General features: G+C 34.8%; 1 protein-coding gene across 1 annotated transcript; it reads right to left on the bottom strand.

Annotated features, from left to right (window-relative positions):
* Nucleotides 1-9766: 9766 nt before the first annotated feature.
* CSN2 (casein beta) lies at nt 9767-14887 on the bottom strand. Its single transcript, XM_074275768.1, has 5 exons — nt 14837-14887; nt 13024-13050; nt 12254-12277; nt 12113-12148; nt 9767-10489 (listed from the first exon to the last, which is right to left on the bottom strand). Exons 1-5 carry the CDS (start codon nt 14885-14887, stop codon nt 9767-9769), a joined length of 861 nt encoding a protein of 286 aa, XP_074131869.1.
* Nucleotides 14888-16774: the final 1887 nt, after the last annotated feature.

Raw genomic sequence — 16774 nt, 5'->3', positions numbered from 1 at the left:
AGCTACATATAGTCATACCTTGATTTGCCATTCCCCTCTCTCATCTCAACTTGTTATTATTCTACCTCTCAACCCCTTCAACCTTCAACCCCTAACTCTATTCTTTGACCTCCTTATGTCGTCCACATCTCAATTCTTTCCTAAGCCATTATCTCATGCATTCATTCTACTCTCCTCCCTTCTCCATCTTGACTTTTTGTTGAACAAGTTCAGTTCTGTAATACTATCTTCTCTAAAGTCCCTTATCTGTTTATCCTCTCATGGATCTTGTATTTTAATTTAATTTAATATTGTTGCTTGACCAATGCTATTCCATATGTTACAGACTTGAGAATTAATCTGGTTTAGAGAAGAAAAATGAATATTTTCGGACTTAAAGATAGACTTTTCTGTCATTCCACAATAAGAGAAAAGACTCTTAAGTCGACACTAAATCTCTATCAAATAATGAATAAGTATTGAAAACTTAGATAGTTTATTCATAATAAAAATGTGGGGTTTTTTGCTTTAGAATTCAGACAATGAAACAAACTAAAATATACAGCTTTATAATTGACTATAAATCCTAGTAGAAATTAAATCCTAAAGGTCTCAGCATCTTTACTGCTCAGAGAAATGAAAGAACTTAGTAATAATTTTGAAATTCAAAAAACTCCAACCAATCAACCAAACCAAACCAAACGCAATTATAAAATCAATATCCAGTAAAAATGGATAGGGAGAGAAAAAATGAATAGACATATTACATCATCTTTTGGACATCATTATGTTTTAGCCAAATAAAACTTTCCATAGTAATAAAGAGAATATGTTACCAGTAAACAAGAGTCACTTTTGAAGTTGCTAGAATTAATCTCAAGTTATTACCCCAATGTTGTGGGAATATTTTGCCACAATTAAATATAACTATTCCTTATTGAAGAGATATTGATTTCATACTAATCTCAAAAAATTCAAATCTAACTATTCTTCTGGGAAGTTACTTCAAAGAAAAAGATTCTGGCAGATATTATAAAAGCAACACATTTTGAAAATCTTTTTTATAGTACTTCCAACATTTTACATGATGACCAAATGTATGAAATGATTAGATATGTCCATAATGAAGATGGCAAAATTGAATTGTTTTTAGAGTTCCTTCCAATTTCTGGGTAAGAATGCTGCTGAAATCATAAAGCCCTGGATAGTCATGTACTACATAGAAACCTTTGCCATGATCAAGAATATGACAATTCTCCAACCATTCTGGAGAGCAATCTGGAATTACATCCCAAAAGTTATCAAACTGTACATACCCTTTGATCCAGCAGTGCTACTACTGGGCTTATATCCCAAAGAAATACTAAAGAGGGGAAAGGGACTGGTATGTGCCAAGAAGTTTGTGGCAGCCCTTTTTGTAGTGGCTAGAAACTGGCAAATGAATGGATGCCCATCAATTGGAGAATGGTTGGGTAAATTATGGTATGTGAATGTTATGGAATATTATTGTTCTATAAGAAATGACCAACAGGATGAATACAGAGAGGCTTGGAGAGACTTACATGAACTGATGCTGAGTGAAATGAGCAGAACCAGGAGATCATTATATAGTTCAACAATGATACTGTATGAGGATGTATTCTGATGGAAGTGGATATCTTTGACAAAGAGAAGATCTAATTCAGTTCCAATTGATCAATGATGGACAGAATCAGCTACACACAAAGAAGGAACAGTAGGAAATGAGTGTAAACTGTTTGCATTTTTGTTTTTCTTCCCAGGTTATTTTTACCTTCTGAATCCAATTTTTCCTGTTTCAATAAGAGAACTGTTCGGTTCTGCACACATATATTGTATTTAGGATATACTATAATACATTTAACATGTATGGAACTGCCTGCTATCTAGAGGAGGAGGTAGAGGGAGGGAAGGGAAAAGTTGGAACAGAAGTGAGTTCAAGGGATAATGTTGTAAAAAACTACCCATGCATATGTACTGTCAATAAAAAGTTATAATAAAAAAAAGAATATGACAATTCTGCAAATATGGCCACTACTCATGGTGTTGAACAGCAGAAATCAAAGAAATTAATCTCTTATTTAAGCTTTTGCAAATTATTGCTTGAACCATTTTGTGCCATTCATTCTTTTGAAAGCATTTCTTCATGGATAATATTTTTGAGAACTTTGGTAAAAATTTTTAAAAATTCTTTTGAATCTTACTTCATTAATGGAAAGTGCTGGAGAATATAGATCACAACAGTGAAAAGATGTTCCCAGACCAATCATAGTATTCATTATAGAGTTATATTCATGTAGTAAAGAAAACATTTGAAAAGTTAAGCTCAACCTTTGAAGGGCTGTGTAATCTAAAAAAAAAACATGTGCACAAGAAGATAAGCTTATATTTTTCTATCTGCTATATGCAATATTTATTTTGTGAGTTATCTTTTATGTGGTATAAAGTTTTAGAAGAGGTCAATGAGATCACATGCACACCCACACACCCTATTTTACAAACATCAGGAATCAGCTATGAACAAAGTATAGTAAAATTTAAAATTTTAACAAATTTTTTCTCTAAGAGTGGAGATCAGAAATTGTGGAAGTAACTAATTAGGAAACCACAAAATTTAAGGAATGGATCTTTACATTGAACAAAGAAGAATGCCAAAAGAATTGAAAAAAAAAATGCTGGTCTTACATTCTCAGAGAAAATCAAAAGGGCAATGTTCGAATTGGAACTGGCCTGAATCACCTCACTGTTGAAAAGACCCAAGTCCATCAGAATTGTTCATTGTACAATCTTGTTGTTTCTGTATACAATGATCTCCTGGTTCTGTTCACTTCACTTAGCATCAGTTCATGTGTGTCTCTCCAGAACTTTCTAAACTCAACCTGCTGATTGTAATATACTATTATATATCATAACTTATTCAGCCATTCTCCAACTGATGGGCATCCACTCAGTTTCCAGTTCCTTAACATTATAAAAAGGGCTGCTACAAACATTTTTGCACATTTTTACCTTTTTGATGATCTCTTTGGGATACAGACCCAGTGAGAGACACTACTGGATCAAATAGAATGCAGAGTTAGGTAGAGCTTGGGGCATAGTTCCAAATTGTTCTTCAGAATGGTTGGATTAGTTCACAACTCCAGTTTAGTGTCCCTGTTTTTCCACATCCCTTCCAACATTCATCATTATTTTTTCCTGTCATCTTAGCCAATCTGAGAGATGTGTAGTGGTACTTCAGAGTTGTCTTAATTTGCATTTCTCTGACCAATAGTGATTTAGAGCATTTTTATATGACTAGAAATGGTTTTAACTTCTTTATTTGAAAATTGTCTGTTCATATTCTTTGACCATTTATCAGTTGAAAAATGGCTTGTGTTCTTATAAATATGAGTCAATTCTCCGTATATTTTAGAAATGAGGTTTTTATCAGAACTCTTGAGTGTAACATTTTTACCCAAGTTTACTGCTTCCATTCTTATCTTGTCTGCAGTGGCTTTGTTTGTACAAAACCTTTTTAACTTAATATAGTCAAAATTATCCATTTTGCTGTCTATAATGTACAATTAATACAATTTCAATTGGTGCAGATGTTATGTGTATGATATTCCTGTATAGGGAATGATTATCAATGATAAAGCAGTGGAAAAGCTCAGAATATGTTTGCAAAGCAAGGGACATCCTAGTTTCTTTCGATATAGAGGCTATTATTTTGGATTATTTATTTGGACAGAAGGAAACAATCAGGTGACTATTATGGGACAAGAATAGAATGACTGCTTGACATCTGATTGTGTAGGGTTTTGAATGTCAGGATAAAGAATTTGAAATTTATTCAATCATTTCCATTTGATTATGGGGATCTTAGAAGGTAATGTAGTTGTCACCAATCTAACCTCTTTGTTTATAAATGAGGAAATTGAGTTCCAGAGGGTTGACTGAGCTCACAGAGTTAATAAATAAAAGGGCTGAGATTTGAACCTGGTTCCTCAAACATCTTATCCAGATTTCTTTCCACTATGTTTCAGAGAGAGAATCTTTAAAGATTTTGAAGTAAAAAAGGATGTGATAGATTTGCTTAGCAGGGTGATTTATCTAAAAGTAAAATATAAATTATATTGGAAGAGGCTGAAGGTAGAGAGACTCAGCTAGATAGAAGACTATTGCAATAATCCATTTAAGAGCTGAACTAGGGTGTTGTTGGCAAAGGAAACAGGGAAGAAGGAACAAATGAACAAATCTGAGAGACCATTCTGGCATAGTAAATAGAGTTCTGGTTTTGGGATCAGGAAAGACCTTGATGAGAAACCCTATGGCAGTCACTTACAGTTATGTGATACTGGGAAAATCACTTAATCTTTCTATAGTCTTAATTTTCTCATCATCTATAAAATGATAAAAAAATATATAGGATTTTTGAGTCTCAAATGATACAAGCTAAACTCAAATGATACAACTCTAAACCTTGAAGCTCCATATTTTACATTATTTATGCTATTATTTGTATTAATAATAAACAATTTAATAAAGGGTCTCATGCTGCTATATTATTCAAATATTAGATTGTTTTCTATGATAGTTCTATCTACTCCAATATCTTTTAGTATGGCATGGAGTTGAGCCTGAGTTCCAGAAGTCTGGTGCACCTGATATTCATGATTTAGTAGGTTCTACTGTGTTAGAAAGCCAGGAATGGACTAGATTTATTTTCTAGAGCTCCATCCTACTAATTGTGGGGAGATCCATTATTAATAAGTTGGCCACAAAACAAAGAAAATTATAAAAATGGCCCTTGATCAGGTGTACCCAATCACAAAGGACTGCTTCTGCAATGATTTTGGCAGAGTGGTAGGAAAAGGGAGCAAGTGTGCTAAGAATGATGGATTTTAGACCATCAATAAGCTTTAATTTTACTGTATTATTGTGAAGAAAATGGAGCAATGTGCACTCGATGATGATAGTACAGTTTAAGCAGATTCAGAATGGACTGAATAGACAGAACCAAAGAATAATTATTAATTGTTAGATCTCATTTGGGAAAAAAAAAGTTCTCACATGGAATAACCTCAAATCTATGGTAGATTTGCACTGTTGATAATTTTGTGCTGTATACAAACCATCAGTTCTAGGGTTGGAAAGATCTGATCAAATCTGGACTGAGACATTTATTATGTGACCCTAGGCAAGGCACTGAACTTTTTGCCTCAGTTTCCTCAATTGTAAAATAGAAATCACAAAATACTTATCTCCCAGGTTGGTTATAAGGATCAACTGAGAAAATAATTGTAGAATACTTAGCACAATATTTGGTACATCACAAATTATAAATGTTTTGATTCCTATAAATATTAGTTATTATTATTGTTGTTGTTGTTGTTGTATTATCATGGAAAATTCCATAAATATTATATACAAAGATGGGAGAGAAAATTAACACTAAATCAGAATCTAATAAGTATCTTGATAAGTTGATCCAAACCTAATAAAATAAAATTGTCAATGCCCCAAATACAAGATGTAGAATAATTTGGCAAGTTAGTGTTGTGTCTGGGAAAGATATAAAGGTTATTGTAAAATGCAAGCTTAATTTGAAACCAACAATATAAGGTAACAGTTTCTCTTTCAAAACTATATTAACATATTAAGCCAAATTAAGAGTAGAGGATCCAGGGCTAAGGAAGTGATTGTTTTAATGTATTCTACTCTGGTAATGTCACATATACTTTGGGGAGCTGAAACTTGAGGAGGACATGGATGAATTGGAGAGCACCTAGAGAAAGGTGACTAGGATAATACAACATTGAGATAGTTCCACGTGAGAATTGGTTGAAAGAACTAGGGATATTTACTCTGGAAAACAAGATTAGGCTGGCTAAAAGAGCTGTTTTTAAATATCGGAGGAGTTTTCTTATGGAAGCAGGTTTACCTGAAAAAGCAAAACGAGAATAGAAGTTTAGAAGAGACAGATTTAGGTTTTGTGCCAACAATGAACACTTTTCCAAAGAGGAATGGGTTACCTGAGAAGGGACCTCACTGAGTATTTTCCAGGAAAGATAGCCATTTATTGGAAATGCTGAAGAAGCTATTCTTGTTAATATAGTAATGAGAGTAATTGACCTCTGACGTCTCATTCAACTGATACTCTGTGATTCTGAGTAGCTTACATGAATAGTCATAATGTGAAGGCACAGGTTTAAGAGATTGTTGCCTTCTAATCCAATTTCACAAGGATAATCTAGTAAAGAAGCTAGAGTTCCCAGAATCATGTTAGCTTCTAATGGTGTGGAACTAGTCATAAGATTATAGATCCTTTGGCCCAAATAAAAATCCTTCAAGCACTCAGGCTGTGGTGTGTTATCAATTTGACAACCAGATTAGCTAAATTTGAAGAGTGATTTATCATTAAGAAGTATGGTCATAAAGTAGATTAATTCACAAACACTTATTAAACACCTGTGTATCATACATGTGGGGTTGTACTCAGGATACATAGACAGAAAAAAAGAAGAAATGATTTTTGCTTCTTGAGAGTAATATATCCCATCAGAGGGAGAAGGTACACGTGTAAGTAGAACAAATATAAACAGAATAAATGCAAAGTGCTCTATAAATGATGATTTGAGAGCAAGGACACTAGCAGGTGAGATCAGAAATGGTTTCCTGTATGCTTAAAATGAGTCTCAAAAGAAAGGAGAAATCCCTTGTGAAGCAGGTGAAGAGAAAGGCATTCCTGGCATGAAGGACACTCAATGCAAAGGCCTGGAAACAACAGGAAGCATTCTGGATTAAGAATGGAGAGAAATCCAGTTTGGCTGGACTATGGAGTACTGGACCTAGGGTTTTGCACAATAAGACTGAAAAGGTAGGTTGGGATCAAACAGACTTTAAGAATCAAATAGAAGATCCTAGAAGATTTGATCTAGAAGAAATTTGATCCTAGAAGAAATAGAGAGCCATGGATATTTGCAGAGAAAAGGAATCAGATATTAGCTTAAGGAAAATCAGTTTAGCAGCATTGTGAAATATGGATTGGAGTAGGGAGAGACCTGAAGATCACAATGCCTGAGGTGAATGTCACACTGTGGTTGAGGAGATCCTCAATGATAAGGCTTTCACATTTCAAAGCAATCTTCAACAAGCACTTAACTTATACCCTTGTGGTTTTGGGGACTAGCAACACTCATGATGAGGGCTCTTGCAAGGGAGTTGATCAATGCAAAGAATGAGAATTAAAACAGGTCAAGTGCAATGTGCCAGCAGGAATAATTTATTGTAGGAATTGGAAAAAAAAAGACGATGACCATATATAACATTGTTAGGCATCCTGGTATTTACAAGTAATACAGTTCGTGAAACTGGCTTTACAAAATGACTAAGAAAGAAATGTGGCAAATATGTCTGGTGCTTATTCATCCAATGGCCACTCAAGATGGTTCTTCTGAATCTGGGAACTGGCCATGGTAGTTACCATGGTAGTCACCAACTGGCAAAAGGTAAATCCTTCAAATTCCAATTGAAATGTAGGATTCCAGAAGATGCAAGGAGGAAAAGGTTTACTTCTAACACCAAAAAATAGATGAGAGATGACAAGTAGAATTTCTAGTCCAGTCAAATCTGTTAATAAAAAAAAGAAAATCATGCTGGTTATTTTAAAGTCCATTTCAGAAGCAATCCTTATTGTGCATTAGGATTAATAAAAGCACATTTTACCAAAGGCCAACAATTCTACTAGTTGGCCAGCAATAATAGCTCTTCTTTATAGATGACACTTAAGTTTTATAAAATATTTTCCTCCTAATTCTGTGAGGAACCAGAAAGGAGATACACTATTGCTCAATTCATAGATGAAGAAAGTGAGTCTTGGAAAGGTTAAGCGATTTGTTCAAAGTTACTCAACTAAGAACTGGTGAAACTTAATAAATGCAGCTGGTGGTGCAGTGGATGGAGTGCTGGAATAAGGAAAACCTGAGTTCAGATTCAGCCTCAGACACTTACTAGCTGTGTGACTCTGGACAAGTCACTTAACCTTGTTTGCCTCGGTTTTCTCCTCTGTAAAATGGGAATAACAATAGCACTTACCTCCCAGGATTGTTATGAGGATCAAATGAAATAATTGTAAAGTACTCAGCACTGTGCTTGGCACATAGTAATCATCATATAAATGTTTGTGGTGGTTGTTGTTGTTACTAATAATTTACTGGGACACGAATTTAACCTTTGTATTAGTTTCCTCAAGTGTAAAATAGGGATAGTAATTATACCTACCTAGCATTTAGAGTTGTGATGCCATAGTATAATAATGAATGAGCAATTCTGGAACCAAGGGAAGGGAATAAGACTATTTTTCTTATTTTTCCTTCATGGGACGTAAGGTCTTGTCAGGGTAAAAAACAATCAGAAGATTGGCTTAATTTGCCAACACAAAGGACTTACCAAATACCAGGATGGATACAGTCATCTGAGTGATCCTATTAGTTCTTCTGGAAAAAAAAAAAACAGAGAGGAAAGTAAAAAGATGATTCACATTAGAGTAGAAGTAGTGGGAAAAGAGATGCCTAATACAAGATGTCCAGCTAAGTATATTATTTAGTTGCTGTAATTTCTTGCTTCTTCTTGGACTGTGAAAACTGAAGACATTTTTGCCTTCCTTTGTATTGTCAGCACCTAGTATAGTGCCTGACATAGAGTAGATTTTTAATAAATGCTTGTTGATTGATGGATTTGTACATTGTAAGAACAAGGTAATGGGATTTTTGGTCACCCATACAAGCAGTTAGGTGGTGCAGTGGATAGAGCATTGGACTAGCAGGCAGGAAGATTAGAATTCAAATCCAGTTTCAGACATTTATTAGCTGTGTGACTCTGGCCAAGCCACTTAACTAACCACTGCCTACCTCAGTTTCCTCACCTGTAAAATGGGGACAATGATGGTACCTATCTTCCAAAATTGTTGCAAAGATCAATGAGATATTTGTAATGCTTTTAGTCTAGTACACAGTAGGCACTTAATAACTATTTCCTTTCTTTCAAGACTTGAAGATAGATATCATGTTCCCCCAATGTTATTTTCCTTTATTTTGTTTTCCTAAGATCTGACATAGTGTAGCTAACATGCTAGTGCTTGAGAAATGCTTATTGAATTGGATTAAACTGCAGTGAATTTATAATGGCCTAAGTGATTGTTTATATTCTTTTTCTAAGCAGAGATACACATTCTATTATTCTTATCAACCCCAAACTATGGAAGGAGCTCAGAAGAAGGAGCATGTGGTCTTTTGTATATGGAAATAGTTCTGATAATCTAAAGTAGGGGTTGTTGATTTTTTTGTGTTATAGGCCTTCTTGGATGTCTGCCTCCAGGCCTCTTCTCAGAATAATCTTTTGTTGTCTATATTTGAATTTGAAATTTCATGTAGAAGTTAGTGAGAATAAAGATACATTTTTTCTCCCATCCAAGTTCACAGTTCCCTGAAATTTATGGATGAACTCCTGGCTTAGGAACTTTTGATCTAAAAGAAGATCAATTACCATGAGCAATAATGCCTCTTCTAAGCACTAAAAAGGACGGCAATCACTTTGAAAATGTAAAGTCAAGTGCCCTTTACTCAGTCCTTGACCTCTGTTCACCAGTTCTCTACTGGTTATATTTCCATCCTTCCTGAACATTTTCAATCCATGGCACTTTTTCTTATTCCTATCTACCACCCAACAATATTATTTAGTATTTTTTCTTGTAGAAAAAAAATCCTATGATGAAATTTGGATCATAGTTTCAACGGCATATGATAAATGAATTTACCTCATTCACTTCAGTGGGATAATAAAAGTTGGCCACTGGTTGAGGAAATGGATAGACGTCAAGGTTCTCCGCTTCAGGCATGACTTCGCGTTGAACAGGCAAAATCTCTCTTGGCTCAATAGCATCTCTCAGAAGAAAAAGTACGTTCTCTCTCTGGGAAAGAGGCAGAATCTCTCTCTTGTGAACAGGGAGGAGAGCCTCTCTCTCGTTATTACGTAGACTCTCTCTCTCACGTTCAGATAGAACTACTCTTTCAGGAGCTAGAAGAATGTCTCTCTTACGAACAATTGGCATCTCTCTCTGAAGATCAAGGAGAAGCTCTCTCTGGTGAACAGGTATATTTTCTTTCTCATTAACTGCCAGATGCTCTGTCTCAGAAATGGGCAGCATCTCCCGCTCAGGAAGGGTCCGCTGTTTGTGAGAGAGGCGCAGCATTCTGAGGTTCTGGACAGGCAGGATCTGTTGGCGAAGGAGAGGCAGGTCTTTTGACTTATAAATAGGCAGAAGTTTTTGCTGAAGAGGAGGCAGCATATCATCTGAGACAACATATTTCTGGATGGCCATTCTCTTGTCTTTTAGAAGGTTGGTCATCTTGAGGTTATTCATTTTTTCAAACCAATAAAAAGGCTCATAATAAAGATTCATCATTTCAGATTGAGGCAGAGCATAACGGTTGAGTTCAAGATATTGTTCATTCTAGAAAGAGATAAAAGACATCGATATGTCAATGATGAAACTGTAGCTGGTTAGTGATGATATTGGGAGAAAAAGTAGGGACATTCTCATAGGAATAACAATAAAAAATTAGTTGCTAGACTTCTAACCTAAGGCTTGCGTAATGACAAGTCAATGTTTAGACCTGGGCTAAGAGAACCCACTAAATGATTCCCTTCTTCTCATTATGTGGCCAAAGTATTTTTCCATCTATTTATATTTTGTTGAGGCAATTGGGAGTTAAGTGGCTTGTGTAGGGTCACCCAGCTAAGAAGTGTTAAGTATCTGAGGTCATATTTGAATTCAGGTCCTCCTCACTTCAGGACTGGTGCGCTACCCATTACACCAACTAGTTGACCCCTGTATGCAGTATTTAAACTTCAATTTCAATGTTTAACCTTCCAATGAGTAGTCTGAATTAATTGTTGACTGACTGGTTCTCCTTGCTGTCCAAGAAACTCTTAAATGTCTTACTAAAATTAGATGATTGAATATAAATCTCTATAAAACAAAAGAGAGGGAAAGAAGAAGGAAAAGGACTTCCTATGGTCTAATAATAGAATTATTGCAAAACAGAAGCAGCCAATGGATAGGGTGCTAAAAAAAACTGACTAAAATTATGAGACTAAAATATTCTTAAGACCAGGGGTCATTTCTTATTCAGCTTTGTATCTCTATTAATGCTTAGCATTATAGATACCACCATTGTAGATTTAAAATAAATAAATTTAATTAATTTATCCCTAGGGATAATTAATTAAATTTAATTAATTAATTAAATTGAAAGTCAAACAGAGGAATTTATAATTATTCATTCTAGTCAAATTTATCCTTGTCATTGTTTTTACCATCCTCCTCCATGATTTCTACTCATGTGCATGCAGCTGAATAGATCTGGATACACTATTAATTTGCATTATTCAAATTCAACTGGTCTTTCACTTCATCAAGGTGCTGTTAACTTTCTTTTTTTTTCTGACAAAAGTGATTATAAACCTCTTCTCTCTTCACATATCTTGTGTAGTAGGAGAGCAAATATGTCAGAACTATGTTTAAGGAAAATCACCTTTGCAAGCTGCAGGGAAAATAAATTGAAATAAGGGGAAGGGGGCATTGCAATAGATCCTGAACTAAAATGCCATGTGACTATGTCAGTAGAGATAAAGGGTCAGGTCCAAGAGATGTCAAGAAGAAAGATATAATAAGATTTGATGGCTGATTGAATATGTAGGATATGGAAGAATAGTAATTCAAGAATAATGTTTTTTGTTATGCCTCTTAGAGACAAAAATAGAATTTGGAAGAGAGAAAAGTTTGAAAAGAAAGAAAATGAGTTCTGTTTTTGAAATGTGGATTTTGAAAGGGAAAAAGCAACAGTTTGAGGGAAGGATAGGTTTCACTTTTTTAACAGTGGAAAAAGAGGGGAAAGGATCATTATTTGAGAAGAAGACAAAGATTAGAGGAAGAGAATAGAGATGCTTAAGAAGGCAATTTGCTGACGAAAAGGGAAAGGAATGGAATCAAGGTTGAGAATAAAGGCTTAAGACAAGAATTTCCATTCTACAATGAGAATAATTTTTGCCAGAACACTAAAATGAATTTTACCTTTACTGGGATGTTCTCTCTCCTTCTGAGGTGCTTCTGTTCAAGAGAAATAAAAATTTAAAAAAATATTTTACAGGCCATTCAGGATTAAAAAATGTTGCAGAATATAACAATAGTTCCATTTGAATGGAAAGGTCTTACCTCAGGGATTTCGGTGACATGTTCCTTAGTAAAGGGAAAAAAAAAAACACTATTTAGCATTTTTGAATATGGACTAAATATATTCAGTGCACCACACTAATTCAAAACAAGGAGGAATTTGTTTAATTGGACAAGTTATTATTGAAGCAATTTCTGAAGTTCACACCATGTTCTTTGAATGACTTCTAAGTACCATGGGTGGGATGAAGTAAAAAGAAAAAGAAAAAAGCTTGAATCTCTGCCCACAAAGAATTTATAAATTGGGGATATAAGACTAAACAATATAAAAATTTATTAAATGACACTACTTCATGCATTAATATTATATATTAAAGGCAAAATTGCTAAATTTCAATATCTTCAATATCAATAACTTCAGATTTGTACCAAAGTTTTCTACAGTCCCTACACTTTCCATCTAAGTACTCTGACTTACTCTTCTTCTATGTATGTCTATCTTTTCTTAGTGATTAGATTCAAAAGGATCCTTGATCTCATCAATGTGATTATTTTCTCCAAAATTTAGATTGTAGCCCATCTGCCTTTCTCAGTATGCAAAACAATATTTCATTTTCTAGAGTCTGTGCCTAATTGACCCCAAGTAACATAGCAGGCAGCTTCTTAAAGAAAGATATTTTACTTTTTTATTTTTGTGTTCCTAGTGCTGAACACAAAATCTGGTGTGTAATAAGTGCTTTAAAAGTACTTGCTGATTGATCAATTGATGCACAGAGCACTTGGTTCCTAGACTTGATAGGAAAGTATCTTACCTCACTTTCTGAAATCTTTTCTACCATCTGCAAAAAAAAAAAAAAAAAAAAAAAAAAAAAAAAAAAAAAGATAATTAGTTTTCAGTAATGGCCAACTCTTCATGACCCCATTTAGGATTTTCTTGGCAAGATATTGAAGTGATTTGCTACTTCTTTAGATCATTTTATAGATGAAGAAACTGAGAAATATAACATTAAGTGACTTGCCCAGTGAGCTGCCACACAGCTAGTAATTTCTGAGTAATTGAATTCAGGAATATGAGGCTTCCTGACTCTAACCACTGAGGAACCTAGCTGCTCCAATCAGTTTTAAGGCTAACCAAATAATTCTCTATCTCTCTTCCTCCCTCTTATGAAATTGTGTCATACAATTCTCAGATGATGAAATTGAAACTATTTCCACTCATATGAAAGAGTGTTCCAAATCACTACTGATCAGAGAAATGCAAATTAAGACAACTCTGAGATACCACTACACACCTGTCAGATTGGCTAAGATGACAGGAACGAACAATGATGAATGTTGGAGGGGATGTGGGAAAACTGGGACACTGATGCATTGTTGGTGGAGTTGTGAAAGAATCCAGCCATTCTGGAGAGCAATTTGGAACTATGCCCAAAAAGTTGTCAAACTGTGCATACCCTTTGACCCAGCATTGCTGTTATTGGGCTTACATCCCAAAGAAATACTAAAGAGTGGAAAGAGACCTGTATGTGCCAAAATGTTTGTGGCAGCTCTTTTTGTTGTAGCTAGAAACTGGAAGTTGAATGGATGTCCATCAGTTGGAGAATGGTTGGGTAAATTATGGTATATGAAGGTTATGGAATATTATTGCTCTGTAAGAAATGACCAGCAGGAGGAATACAGAGAAGCTTGGAGAGACTTAAATCAACTGTTGCTGAGTGAAATGAGCAGAACCAGAAGATCACTATACACTTCAACAACAATACTGTATGAGGATGTATTCTGATGGAAGTGGAAATCTTCAACATAAAGAAGAGCCAACTCACTTCCAGTTGATCAATGATGGACAGAAATAACTATACCCAGAGAAGGAACACTGGGAAGTGAATGTAAATTGTTAGCACTACTGTCTATGTACCCAGGTTACTTATACCTTCGGAAGCTAATAATTAATGTGCAACAAGAAAATGGTATTTACACACATATATTGTATCTAGGTTATATTGTAACACATGTAAAATGTATGGGATTACCTGCCATCGGGGGGAGGGAGTGGAGGGAGGGAGGGGATAATTTGGAAAAATGAATAAAAAATTTAAAAAAAATGAAATTGTGTCATATACAGATCAATTTGAAAAGCCAAACAAATGCCAGTGGGATGAAATTTCCCACTTTATTCAATAGTGTATATTTTGTATTCAGGTATTAGTTTAGATAAATATAGAAACTTGAGTATTTTGAAGGTGGAGGGGGAATCATTATACCTTGAAATGGTCTGGCTTGGAAATGTATACAGTTTAGATTTAGTAGATACGTATTCAGTGCTCTTCCAGTGCTCCCAGTGGGGGGAGTTAGGAAAGAGCAAATATTAATGCACTGATAACTAGATGCATAATTTCCTCCACTACTGTTCATCTTTGCACCTACAGCATTGACTTTATATTTTTCCATTCAAATCTAAGTTCAAAATTAGCAATTCTGCTTGCTTGAAAGCTTAAATGGCAAATTAAACCAAATAAAGTTGCAACATCAATTTTTAGGTAGCCATTTGGGAAGCTTTCTAATTACTGATAAGAATAGACCTTTATAAGAACAGAATTACTGATAAGAACTCCCTGATGTACTTACAGGTCTGGCAATAGCCAGAGCCACAAGGCAGGTGAGAATAAGGAGCTTCATGGTTGCTGAGATCTGTGAAAAGAGATATGATAGAAGAAATTGTGTTAGTTTTATGACATCATTTTTTTTCTTGACTTTATATTATTTTCTCCAGAGAGCATAAAAGGAAGGAAAGAAAGAAGAAAGGAAAGAAAGATTTTTGATGTTGGTAGACCCCAAGTGGTTTTTGAGATCTCTGCAGAAAGCAGTTACCTGACTTCACTCTCTACTCTCCAGTTAGTTTTCTGAAGCAGTAACCATCCACTCAGTTATAATAATTAACTTGCACTATGTTAAGCTAAGGGGAAATAGGAAGGTCCCTCAGGTCCTCTCCTTTTATTCTTTATGGAGTTTATACTAAATGAGTTTTATACTAAAAGGAGTATGATTATAATTTCTTGGAAGTTCCTGTTAGGAAGATTTCCAACATTAAAGCAAAGTTTGGCTTTCTACCTTCATTTAAATTTAACTTAATTTCTCTCTTGGCCTCGGTATAGTTAAGGCAAAACTTCAGTCTACTAGAAAGGCTGAATTCAAGAAATAATTAGAATATGTTACATTGTCAGTTAATAGGCAGTAATGGGAAGAGGAAGTTGACAAGGAAGAGACTTTCTTGGAACTAGTCTGAACAAAGTGCTACAACCAATGACTGGAGTCCCAGTCTTCTGCTCTGAAATGCCTTTGAGGCAGAGGGCCTTCCTCCATCTCCTCAAAAAAAAAAAAAAAAAAAAAAAAAAAAAAAAAAAAAAAAAGCATTAAATATTTGGACTCCTTGAAAACTTAACTCTATGTGTATGTGTGTGTCTCTGTTTCTGTCTCCTATCTCTATCTCTCTGTGTCTCTGTCTATCTCTTTCTCCTCTTCCTTAAAGATTTAAAGGTTCCAACTGTATGGAAAATTGCTGCTTTATCATTTCAGTACAAAAATTGTATTGTATCTCCTTGCTATCTGGGAAGAAAAACAATATCAGGAACTCAATCAATGTAAGCTTCCCTCATAAGGTAACCAATCTGAACCTTCCCATAATTACTGGTACAATGTATAGTGCAGGGAAACATTATGGTAACACAAATGCTATTTTTAAGAGGCTGTGTCTTGTTTCAAAAGCTGTGTGGAGCTCTTTGAGAACAAGTTATTCTATCAGATTCATTCTTAGGCTTCTCAAACTCAAGACTTATAAGACATTTACTTCCAACATAAAGCAGTCTGGAGATAACTTTCCCAAATAGATCCATCTACCTTATGGATATTTCAGAGGGTTTTTTCCCTCCATCAGAGTAAGAACAAAAGGGTACTTACTGGTCCATCTCAGCAAGGATGTTAGGAGTTCTGATATTCTTTTTACAGATTGCCTAGGAGCTCAAATTCCCTTTCTTTATGGCAAGATGAAATCAGTGCCCCTTGATGTATTTTTTTGCAAACATTTCATATTGTTTTTCTTCCTACAAATTTAATCTTAAACATCAACTCAAAAAATAAAGAGCACTTTGTAGCATCATTGTATTTATCTCTGAAAGGAAGTGTAGAGATCACTAAATCAAATCTCCCTCAATTATAGAACAGGTAACTGAGAAGCAGAATGGGCAAAGTGACTTGTCTTTGAACATACACTGATCAAATAGTAAAGCTGAGATCCAAGCATAAATATAGCTCCAAAATCACTGTTCTTTCCGCTATGCCGCCTGGCTACAACCTGGCCTTACTGTTGTGACCTGTTCCAGTGTAAATTATGGATACATTCTTCCATAGATAAGCACAGACACGGAATTGCCTAAAGTTTAAGCTGTTCGACTTTATGAAATAATATTCATAGCTTTAGAACTGGAAGTAATCTTAAGGTTCATTAAGTCCAACTCTTATTTAAAGATGAGGAAACCTTCTTTCCTCTATCCCTTTCTTTTGTTTTAC

Source organism: Sminthopsis crassicaudata, chromosome 6 (genome assembly GCF_048593235.1).
Source record: "Sminthopsis crassicaudata isolate SCR6 chromosome 6, ASM4859323v1, whole genome shotgun sequence".
NCBI lineage: Eukaryota > Metazoa > Chordata > Mammalia > Dasyuromorphia > Dasyuridae > Sminthopsis > Sminthopsis crassicaudata.
Note: the sequence above shows the minus strand (reverse complement) of the source record. Positions and strands in the feature narration are given on the sequence as shown.